The 12,475-nt window shown below is 46.3% G+C and overlaps 1 protein-coding gene across 10 annotated transcripts in view; it reads right to left on the reverse strand.

The window, feature by feature from the left end:
- Positions 1-12,475, reverse strand: part of ADGRB2 (adhesion G protein-coupled receptor B2) — a 165,611-nt gene that overhangs the window by 106,371 nt on the left and 46,765 nt on the right. For all 10 annotated transcript variants that reach the window (XM_081200011.1, XM_081200012.1, XM_081200016.1 and 7 more), the window contains exon 2: positions 11,098-11,905. In XM_081200011.1, coding sequence (XP_081056137.1) covers positions 11,098-11,890 — 793 coding nt within the window. In that variant the 5' untranslated portion in view covers positions 11,891-11,905. The remainder of the gene's footprint in view (positions 1-11,097; positions 11,906-12,475) is intronic.

The following is a 12,475-nucleotide window of genomic DNA, read 5'->3' on the forward strand; positions in this document are numbered from 1 at the left end:
GCTTAGCCATCAGAAGCGGTGCCAGGTTTGCGCCTCCCTTCTCCCCTCTTCTCCTTTTTATTATTATTAGGCACAAGTCAAGTATTGCTGATAACAATCTGTCAATTACACAAAGCGGGGCTATTTGCCACTCCTGATGATAGCCTCCCATCTGGTCGCAGTGGGCGAGGGCTGCCACAGACGGCCCACACAGGGCCTGTGCTCATGTCCAGGCAGGAGGGAGGGGGAGAGGGCTGGATGGAGGCTGCTTCCCCCGCCCCGCAGACAGTCCCGTTATTGGCCCAGCAGATGCTTCGTGCCACAGGAAAACAAATGGCCATGAATAAAAAGCAAACATGCTAATTGGCCTTAATATCACCAATAATCTCCCTGGACAGAAAAAGAAGGAGTGTGGGGAGAGAGGAGCTGCCACCACAGCTCCTGCTGGAGTTCAGGCGGCCCCTGTGGAAATGCTCCCAGGGATCAGGCCCACCAATAGCTTGGGCCTCCTTGCACCCACCTGGGCTTAAAGAAATTGCACAGGGAATGCAACGCAAGATACCTGATGAACGGAGGTCATCTGAGGCACATCTGCATCCTGAATAAAAGAAGCTAAAAAAGGTAAAGGAAAAAGGACAGTTAAGTCCAGTTGCGAATGACTCTGGGGTTGTGGCGCTCATCTCGCTTTACTGGCCAAGGGAGCCGATGTTTGTCCGCAGACAGTTTTTCCGGGTCATGTGGCTAGCATGACTAAACTGCTTCTGGTGAAACCAGAGCAGCACACGGAAATGCCATTTACCTTCCTGCTGGAGTGGTACCTATTTATCTACTTGCACTTTTGGACATGCTTTCAAACTGTTAGTTGGCAGGAGCTGGGACTGAGCAACCAGAGCTCACCCCGTCACAGGGATTCGAACTGCCGCCAAAATCTCAGCCGGCCAAGCACATTATTTGCATGCAAAAGGTGACTGGGAGAGACCCCTGCCTGATTTTCTGGAGGGTCGCTGCCAATTAATGTAGACAATACTGTGCTGGACCTTCTGGCTTACACCAGTGGAGTATAAGCAAGGAGACTTTTGGATTATATCGACTACAAATCTGCGAAAGATGCAAAAGACGAAGGAGGAGGCCCCTGGAGTATATGGAATACAGGAACTTAAAATAAAGAAGAAATATGATTGGGACCTCCACTCTGACTCTGAAGATGCATGGCCTGTGGAACTTTTGCAGCAGTTGTTCCTAAATACCCTTGCGGGAAGTGATCCTGGTTTGATGGGGACAGAACTCCTTCGAGATTTGATGACCAACATAAAGGACTACCAACAAGACCGGCGGAGAGGGACTGAAAGAGACTTGAAAGCCTCAGATGTGAGGAATCCAGGCTAAGAACTGTTGTTTTGGACATGTATTGGGGAAGGGACGAAAACCGGGGATGGGAGGGAGGGAAGAATAGAACTTTAAAAACACTCAGGACTTTTGGGTTTAGTTAATATGACTTTTATACAAGACAAAATGGGAAATCGATGGAAGGGTATTTGAGTCCAACTTAGAAAAAACTTATTTTTTATAAAAGAGGTAATATTAAGATGGTTAAGAGGAGAAATAATAATTTGCTGACATAATTATGGGAATTGGGATGCATGAAGGGGGGTGGGGGGAAGTCAAGGAACAAGGTTAAGAAAGCAGGATTTTCTGAAACTATACATGTTTTTGTCTTTGTCTTTTTGTGTATGTTATGTCTATATAAAAGGTGAAAAACCAATAAATTTAAAAAAAATAATAATACTGTGCTGGACCAATGGTCTGATTAAGGGAAAGGGGCATAGCTCAGTTGTAGATCATTTGCTTTGCAGATTCAGTCTCTGGCATCTCCAGGGAGGGCCAAGAATGTCCACTGCCTGAAACCCTGGATAGCTGATGCCAGTTTGTATCAGGCAGCTTCCTGTGTTTACCTGATGTGGTCCTGTTGGCAGGCAGCTGGGGAGGGGAGCATTTTAGCAATTTTCAGAACTTGCCGTTGCTCCTCTCAGAATATCCCTCATTAGCTTCTGTGGAAGTGAAGAAATATGGCTGCAACCTCCCCTATATCATCCCATAGACATGAATGGCAGCCAGAGACACCTACACACAAAATGAATCTCCCCTCCCATGGTGCCTTGCAACACACCTGTGTCCTCTCCAGACTCACCCCCCTGACAGAATGATGGTCATCTTACTAGCCAATTACAACTATGGCTGCCTCCGGGCCCTCACTATTCTGTGACAGGGATCCAAGAGCACACCACAACTTTAGGTTCATGCAGTTGAAGTGTGTTAAAGCATTCTGTTGCCTTAGCACAAAACAACAACAACAACTGAAGTTCGGCAAGTGGCGAAGAAAGGCATTGAAAAATGCAGAATGGACGAATCAGTAACCCAAAGAAGGGCAATCACCGTGCAAGTACTGTAAATCAGGATGAATGCTCATTGTCATAAACAAACCAGAATGAATGCTCAATAAAGGCCGGACATGGTCTAACCACCACGTAAGCTTTGTGCAAGCAAATCAGGATGAATGTTGAACAAACAGGTCATCTGGAAGGGCGACATGTCTGGAAGGCTTTTAGCAGCGTAATTGGGAGTCCATCATCACCTCCTTTAGGACTTGGTCACTGGTGCGATTTATCAACAATTCTCTCTTCCCTTCCCTCCCAAGCTATCAAAACCTGGGCATTATCCTCTCAGCACACAGGCATACCACCACCACCATCTCCGAAGCCAAAGGTCCACCGCCTCTCTGTTTGGGGCCTTTCTTGCTTCCCCTGCTGCTGCTGCTGCTTCTGCTGCACTGATCGCCTTGACACTTATTGGCTCCATAAAATGGGTCCAAATTTACTAACTTTCCCTGCACACTCTATAATCCGTGCCCTGCCGCCTTCATCGCTGAAAGCATTCATTCCGCTGCATGCAAGCACCATTTTAAAAAATAAAATAAAAATTCCACCAGGGGAAAAAAACCAATCCCCTACCAGCTACAGAGGAAGAAATTTATTCTTCCTTAAAACAAACCTGCTTCTTTACTGCCACCATAGTCCTAGGAAACAGGATCCATGGTCTAACACGACAGCAATACAATGATGTCCTCCACACACACACACACACCCCGCACACACACAATTAGCAACAGAGCATAAGAAGAGCCTCCAAAGGCTGATTTAGTCTAGCATCCTGTTCTTGCAATGGCAAACTAGGTGCCCTGATGGGAAGCCCACAAGCAAGACATGAGCAAAACAGCCACACCCTCCAACTGGTATTTAGAGGCATACTGCCTCCCACAGTGGGGACAGAGCAGAGCCAATGGGTGGAACAAACCAAGATAATGTACCAATGACTAACCCCAGCTTCTCCTCCAATCAGATTGCAATGGGGAGTCACGTGACCCCACACTGTTCCAGATGACACAACCCCTTCAGACCAAGCAGATGCCACCAAGCAAAGGGATCATGTAATCCTTGCAGCATTTATACTCTAGGCACATTGCAACCAAGCGACAGGAATCTGCACCAAGACCTAATGGGGAGTGGGTTGTGTGACTCCTTTTCCTCACTGCTTATGTGACCTTTATTGCTTTGTTTGATTATTTAATATGTATATAGGCCACCTCTCTGCCCCAAGGCCCCCCAAGGCTGTTAACAGATAAAATTACAACCAACAATTAAATTACTATGAAAAAAACCCAAAACATTCACAGTGAAAACATACCAGTAAAAAAACCAAAGAATTTACAGGTAACCACAAGCCTCAAAAGCAACACCCTCACCGAAAGTCCAGCAAAATGGTGCAGATCTTGACTGGGGTGGAATCTGTTAATCTCAGTCCTCTCAGTTTCTATTTTTTCCTATTTTAGATCTCGTTTCCCACATTTTGACAGCAATCTGCAGATTTTGTTTTGCTTTTAATCCTCATGAAAATTCATCAGCATTTTGGTGTACAAAATCTTCCCTAATAAACACCTTTTTGCATGCTGTTTTGACTCATGTACACATTTGTGCATGCAATTTATCCTAGTATAATACATTTTGATATGTTATTTTTACTAACAGTTTCATTTTTAGGCACACATTTACCTAAACATTGGTTGGTTGGAGAACTGCACCTGCAAAATTCATATATGTGCAAATTTCAAAGGATAGCTGTGTTTTGGTTCTCACATTCTTCTGGAGAGTGCAGATTTGATAAAACTGGTTTCATGTGTGAAGTGAATCAGATTTCTCCCCTATCTCTAGCTGTGATGGTCCAATAGAAATTCTGAAGTATAGGGAGCCTTGACCAAACCCCCAGGGGGACAGCATTCCATTGCTTGGGTACTGCTACCCTGTGGAAGGCTGGTCCATTAGGGTGAGTGGGGAACTGCCCCACAACCTCAGCCGGGCCCCACCTGCCTGCCTTCTAATTTACAACCAATCCAGAGAGTGGCAGTGACTGGGTGAGCTTAGTCTTACTGTTTACCTCAAAGAATACATCAGGCAAAGAGGATGAGCACTGAACTAGAATTAGCTGGCTCCACCTGTCATTGGCTCTGACTCTGCCCATCATTCAGTCTGGCTTCACCTACTATGGCCTCCTTGCCTTCCACCATACCAGTCCAAATGGGCATCAGCCATCACAGCGCAACACCAAAGGCCTTATCCCCTCTTGCCTGTCCTTGATAGAACCTGGCGACTATGTGAAGCCTGAAGTTCCACTTCTGATTGGCTGAATAGAATCAAATCCAGAACATCAAAGTGTTACTTTGTGGTGTATCTGCCTTCCAAAGAACTGACCACCCATCACAGACCCCAGCACTGTTCCTCTTTCCATGAGCTATTGATTCCCCTCCACCCCATAAAACCAAGCTGAAGATCATACATATTTCTCTCCTCTCCCTAATCATCCTTGCATAAGGCAATTCCCTCTGGCATACCAGTTGCCATGGTGACCTGATGGTTTCCTACGATCTTCATTCTAACCTCCTCAGCAGAGTTGTCTCCAAGGCCGGTGTGGCACATGCCTGAATTGGAGGGGGGGCTGTGAATTGATTCGTTTCCCAAAGAGCCAGCCAGCATGGCACAAGGGGAGGGGGTGCCTCCACAGGCCCATGTTTTAGTGCCACAGAAGGCATATTGGCCCTGCAGGGGGTTTTGGAAGATTTCTCTCGCATAGTAAGAAAGAAGCTCTGCGTGCCAGCGAGCTGCACCCGGGCAGCGGAGAAATTGCATGACATCTGTGAGCCACAGTGACAAATGGGCCAGAAGAGATGCCAGCGAGATAGACACACACAGCCCGCAGAAAAGACAGCTGGGAACCATCAAAGCCCAGAACTGCGAATTAAAGATGCGAGAGGTGCCAGCTCCGGCCATGGTGTGAGTCCAGCATGCCCACAGTCCTGACTCTGACAGCAGCCAGAGCAAAGTGACTGAGTGGAGTTTTCCATCCTCTGTCAATCACCCCCAGATTCCCAAAAACCACTATTCTGAGCACATTCTCATGCTGTATATTTCACCCACATGCTCAGATGCACTCATGAGTCCTGGAGGGAACCGTCTAGAGGGCACAATCGGGACCAATTTATGCAACCAACAGAACTGGGGAAATTTGACAGAGGGTGGGGGAGAAGGGTAGTTAAAGCTTTTCCTGTTATTGTTTCAGGGTGAACTACTTTGGGGAGCTGTCACAATTTTGCCTAATATACAAATCTTTGCAAAGCATTTTTTCCTATTATAATGCAGTTTTGTGTGTTGTTTTCACTAATACTTGCATTTACATTGCACACTTCACCGTCATATAAGTATTTTTGTGCACAATATTTGGCTGGAGAATTGCACTGCAAAATTCAGAGTAGTGTGGATTCTGAAGGATGGCTGTTTTTTTCTGTTCTCGTATCTTTATGGAAAGTGCCACTTAGGCAAGTTTGTCTTTAAATGAAAACCAAGTCAAATTTCTCCTCCATCCCTACTGCTATCACATTACCCATAAATAAGTCATGCTTTGGCTTACCATTACCTCTGAACTCATGAATCACAAGCATTAAGCCAAGGACAAGCCTTGGTTCATGGTTTGTAGGGCTTGAGACAAACCATAAGCCTGAGTTTGGACATAATGCTAAGCCAAACCATGGTTTAGCTCTGGATGGTGCAGTAGAAGCGGGACCAAAGAAAAAATAAAGCTGCCACAATATTTACTGTGGGCACCTGCATCCTTGCATGTTCACATTTGGCCATGGTTCGGCTTGGAGTTATGTCCAAACTGGGCTGAAGAGTCAGTAGGTTTTCTGCAAAATGGAACCTTAAGGAATAACCATTTTATTATGGTGAAACAAACTTCCACAAACTACAGTCCACTTCATCAGATACATGATGAATCAGGTTTTCTGCAACTCTGTTAGAGCTGAAAAACTGAATGCTTAAAATAACGAAGCTCTGTATTTATGTAGCACCGTAGAGTGCTGAATGAGCTTCCCATTATTATGTCAGGGATCCTTACTGCAAAGTAATCAGTACAATAGGCAAGTCGACATTATGGTCTCCATATTTCATGTTGGGAAAGGCAAGGACATCATGGTGTTTTCAGGCAGTGTTGCACCCAGGAAGGCTGCAGAATGCAGATCAGCTGTGAGATGATTTGTAGAATGAAAAAAGGACACCCACATCCACTTGGAAGCTGCCAGTGAAAGAGGTGAGGCACTCCAAGTCTGGTAGCTGTTTCCCTAGCAAAACATAAGACAATGAGACCTACAGTCTGGGGCTCCATCCAGGACTCTTTCTCCTGCCTGCCACTTTCCTTGAATCTACTCAATACAAGTCCAGTTTTGCATAATCTCAAATTTCTGCAAGACTGATAGTACGGACAGGCAAATTTGACAATTTTAGTTAATACTGCTACTAAAACTAATGTTAATACTAATAATAATTTATTATTTGTACCCCACCCATCTGACTGGGTTTTCCCAGCCACTCTGGGTGTCTTCCAGAATATATAAAAACATAATAAAACATTAAACATTAACAAGATTACCTATACAGGGCTGCTTTCAGATGTCTTCTAAAGGTTATATAGTCACTCATCTCCTTGACATTTGATGGGGGGGGGGGTGTTCCACAGGGTGAGCTCCACTACTGAGAAGGCCCTCTGCCTGATTTTCTTACTTTTCTATATCTGTTTGTGATTATTATTAATTTTTATTAAAAAGTATTCATCCATATTTTTCCCTAATACATACCTTATTGCAAATAACTTTTCCTAATATTTTTCACGAATATGTGTGTTTTTATGCACACTTTACCCTAGTATATGAATCTGTGCGCACATTATTTGGAAAGAGAACTACACTGCAAAATCAAGAGATCTGTGAGTTCTGAAAGATGGCTGAGTTTCAGGCTGTGCATTGTTTAAGAAAGAGAGTGCAGTGGTACCTCGGGTTACAGACGCTTCAGGTTATAAACTCCGCTAACCCAGAAATAGTGCTTCAGGTTAAGAACTTTGCTTCAAGATAAGAACAGAAATCATGCTCCGGCGGCATGGCAGCAGCAGGAGGCCCCATTAGCTAAAGTGGTGCTTCAGGTTAAGAACAGTTTCAGGTTAAGAACGGACCTCCGGAACGAAATAAGTACTTAACCCGAGGTACCACTGTACTAGGCAGGTTTGCTTTCGAATCTGTGCAGAACTGAATCTTTCCCCCATCCTTAGCCGAGACACCTTCCTTGAAACTCAGCTCTTACATGATGCCCAGCCCCAGCCTGGCTCTTTTTCAGCCACCTCTCTTCCCCACCCCCTGCCACCGCCCCACAACTGCAGTCGAGGACAAGTCCAATTCCCTCTGGCCCAGTGTCTGATGACTCTGCAAATAAAATAATGTATAAAAAAACACATTACCCCCGCGACTTTCCAGCTACACTAACGTTTTATGTCCAGGTGCCTCGGGGTTTTAATTGAATGTCAAACATAATTTGAGGAAGGTAACGGAGAGTTCAAGCTACTGCCCTTCGAAAGCAATAGCGGCTCTGGCGATTGCAAATTTATCCACATGCTTGCCACAGCAGAAGGCTGGGAGATTACTCTCCCCACACTCCACCCCACCCCGAAGATTTCTCCTCGCTGACACTCGGCCCCAGCAGCTCAGCAGAGAAGGCAGAAGTCCAAGCTGAGCTTTGGGGTTGAGCAGCTGAGATGAGTGAAGTATGTCTCCCCCACCACAGAAACATGTTACTTGTGTTCACTGCAGCCTGCCAAACAGCTTTTCAGGAGGCTGAGGAGAGTGCGAGTCACTGTAATGAATTTGGTGGCAAGTCAGGTGAGTGAGGTCAGGTCAGAGGGCAGGGGGGCAACCTGCAAAGGTCACAGGGCACTCCTACACAGGCCACATTCAGCCCAACTCTGTTGTAAAGATCCCCGGGTTCATGTGATGTGATGTGATGTACTTTGAACACTCAACAGCACAACATAAAGGCCTCAAATAATAATTGTTGTGTTTTTTTCAAAAAAAATTCAAATCAGCTAACAACTATCAGTCAAAAGCATGTTGGAAACTAAGGGAAGTGGCAAAACCACAGCCACGCAGCTGCAACAAGTCACAAGCAGCCACCAGTTTATGCAATCAAAGAGTATGGATAAAAAGTAGGTGCTTATTGGGTCCGGCAAGCTTCCCTGGGGCTGGCACTCTGTACCAGATACACCACCATGTAAAGGAAGGCGTGTCAAGGAAGAAGAGGAGGAGGAGCCACTTTCTTCAAGGTAAAAATGACTGTCAGTTATCTCTTCATGGGATTCTTCACTAAAAGGTCTCAGGGCACGTCACAACCATATAAAAATACAGTAATTAGAAGCAGTTTAAAAGAAATAATGCCCCCATTTCTCAAAACACACATTTCAAAATGTATTTTGCTATGTTTTATGAGTCAGGGGCTGTGTTGAAGCATATAGGAAGAGCAGAAAACCAGTGGGCAGCTAAGTTCTGATTGTCAGTTTAGTTCGGGAGATAAGGATCATATTGGTTTGTATTAGAATCTGCAAAGATCAAATTCCCTCCCAGAAAGGAAGGGAAGTCATTTGAGAGACCCCACCTTGAGGGGGCTGGCACACTTAGGCCAGTGTGCAAGAGAGGGCTCCAGATCAGGCGGGGTGGGGTGTGGAGCTGGAGGAACAACCTTTTCCCAAGGGAATCACTTCACAGGCGGTCGTCCGCTGGACCAGAGAGAAAAGGTTTCATTCCACTTTCAGCTTGCGCTACCATCTAACAAGCAAATGGCCTCATTCAGCCTGGTTAATAGTCTGCTCGGGCTGAATTGCAGCTCCTTTATATTCCGGCTTGGAATAACAGGCACCTGGGCCATCATAGTCATGGGTAATTTGCCACGGGAAAAGGGGTCATTTTCCCTGCAAATTGTTTTCTATGTCTCTGCCAAGGCAGAGTGACAACAGGGCCTCCTCACACACTTCTGCCTCCTCACCAGCTCAGGGAGTGGAAGGTCAGCGGGGGAGAAGCAAGAGCGGCTCAGCTGAGCCAAAAGACTCGCTTAAGAAGCAGCACCTTCCAGCTCAGAAGATATGAGCACTAGAGAAACACCTTCTCTCATAAGGTGTTAATTCAGGACCACAAAACACATCCGTAACACACAAAAATGAGATACTTCTTTCTGACACAGGACATAGTTAATTAATGGCACTGAAGTAGAGGTGGGGAAGTTTTTCCAATCTGAGGGCCACACACCATTGTGAGAACTTTCTGGGGAGGGGGCACATGCTAGTGGTGGGTGGGGCCAAAGGTACCTACAGATCCAGCCTCCAATACTCATGGAGCTGTCAAGAAAACACCCTTCAGCTCCTTCAGAAGAGGGATTCAAGCCATATTTACTTCTTTGGCACAGGAGCTCCCTGCTTGCCCTTATCCCATTCACACAACACACAAATATAGGATCTTTGCACAAGTAACAGGTCAAATGTTTAGCCCTTCCATAGGTATGTGCACAGGGTTTGCTGGGTGTGCCCTGGCACATCCTGTTCCAAAAACAGTGGATTGTGGCAAGGAGAAGAGGGTATGGACCAGGGAAGAGGTGGCTAGTGAGAGAGGAAGGCAAAGGCACCAGGGGGAGGGAAGCAGCCAGAGAGTTAATGACAGAATAAAAAGCCTGGAATGGATCTGGAGTGGATCTGCAGCTTCTGCCTGTGTCCATTTCTGGAAGAAGTGGTGGGGTGATCGGCTCTAGCAGTAGCAGCAGAAAGGGAAAAGGAGGGGCTGCTGTTTCTGGAGCCATTCACCCCACCATCACTTCCAGAGATGGACATAGGCAGAAGCTGCAGGTCCATTCCGGTGTTTTTCCTCTGCCTGTATCTGTCTCATGGCTGTCTCCATGTGAGGTCCACTATCACATTTTGTGGAGAGAGATGGGTGGGGATGTGGAGCTGCTTTTGTAGTGCATAAGCAAGGAGGAGGAGGAGGAGGAGGAGGAGGAGGAGGAGGAGGAGGAGGAGGAGGAGGAAGAGATACCATCCTGGCCCTCCAGATCTGCCCTGCCTCTGGTCAGCTTGGCACTGGTCTTTTTCTCTGGAGGAAAAATCTCATTTTGACTTTTTGACCACTTATGTTGTGGTTGTTTTGTTAGCCTTTTGTCTTTTTACCTTTACCATTTTTTATTTTGTCCTTTTTTGAAATAAAATTTTAAAAAATATTCCCTGGATGTGCAACCCAACAAAATGTGCTGTGCATGTCTGTCAGCCCTTCCATAGTCTCCATACTTCAGTGTCCACACTTTCTTTTACACAATGCATCACATGGCATGGTATAATAAAAAAAAGACTTGAATGGTTGACTGGTCAAATATTGTTATATTTTGCTCAAGTATTTTTTAAGAAAATATTTTTAAAGAAATAGCATTATCACCAAACCCATTGCAAGGGGTAAATTCTTTTGCAAAATATGTCCCAATCCCATTTCAGCTCATCCCTGACACCAGTCATTAGTAGAACCAGTGAGTGATTCAAAATTATTTGAAGCACTCTGAACATACAAAGGGCAGAGACTTACACAAGCGACCCTTTCTGTGACGTTTACTGCAGGACCCGTTTCCCCAATGCCTGAACCCCATACCATGCATCCACACTCACCGTATTTAATCTCCGGAGAGTATACATCATTCGCATTCCCAGAATGCAATTCGGTCACACAGCAATCACTGCTGCTGCTGCTGCTGCTGCTGCTGCTTGTCGAGGGTGGTGTCAGAGCATTGGAGAGCGTCTGGTTGGATTGGGGAGGAGCCGGGAGGGTCTGGGGGGTCTGGCAGGTGCAGCCGGTTTGTGAGAGGCCACAGGATTGGCTGGTGCCCAGGCGAAGGCACTCTTCGAGCCAGCGGCACAAGATGCTGCAGGTGAACTGGCTGGAGTTGTTGTTGTTGATCAGGAGGACTTCCACAAAGCGGAACTCCACGGCCTCAGGGGGCAGGAGCCGGGTGGCCGCTTCAGGCTCCTCCGCCAGGCACAGCTGCACAAAGTTCTTGTCGAAGTGGAAAAAGGTGAAGGGGCCCCCTCCCTGGCACAGCTCCAACCTGACCTCCCCTCCGTCTTCCTCCTCTTCCTCCCGGGTTGAGGCTGTCACTTCTGGCTGGCTGCAGGTGTCGTTGGAGAGGTAATGGTCCAGTGGCAGCACCATGGGCGAGTAGTGGGTGCAGACCTGCTCCTCCCGGTTGAACCTGAGGTACAAGGAGTACTTGGTGGGGTCGGGGTTCTCCAGGGTCCACGAGCAGCCAGTGGAAACGGTGGGGAAGAGGTCCTTCAGTGAGAAGGAGCCGTAGAGAACCCCGGAGGCCAAGGCGGAGCAGGCGCTGGGAGCTGGGTCAAAGCCCCGGGACAGCCACAGGAGACACGATATCACAGACAGTAAGAGTGGTCCAGCAGGGTTCATCCTATGACATTTGCCCTTAAAAGAAGAAAAAGAAGAGTTTAACTGGGGGAAGAGTCTTAACCCTGGAATCTATTTTCAAAGTTGCAAGTCTAGGGTTGTTCAAATCTGACAATTTTGGTTTCTTCCGCTTAGCAATTTTCCAGTTCATTTCTCCACATTTTCATACCAGTTTGCAGATTGTCTTTTTTAATGTTCTTATGGAAATTTGGCAGCATTTTGCTGCCGATTTCTCCTAATACACTGGTACCTCGGGTAACATACACTTCAGGTTACAGACTCCGCTAACCCAGAAATAGTACCTCAAGTTAAGAACTTTGCTTCAGGATGAGAACAGAAATTGTGCTCCAGCGGTGCAGCGGCAGCAGGAGGCCCCATTAGCTAAAGTGGTGCTTCAGGTTAAGAACAGTTTCAGGTTAAGAACGGACCTCCGGAATGATTTAAGTACTTAACCCGAGGTACCACTGTATACATGCCCTTCTTTGTAGTTTGGCCTTATATACACATTTTTGCAAATGAAATTTCACGTATATAATGCATTTGTGGTATGTTATTTTCACATGCATTTTAATGCACACTTGCATATGC

The sequence above is a fragment of the Podarcis bocagei genome (assembly GCF_964188305.1).
Source record: "Podarcis bocagei genome assembly, chromosome: 7".
In the NCBI taxonomy this organism is placed as follows: Eukaryota; Metazoa; Chordata; class Lepidosauria; order Squamata; family Lacertidae; genus Podarcis; species Podarcis bocagei.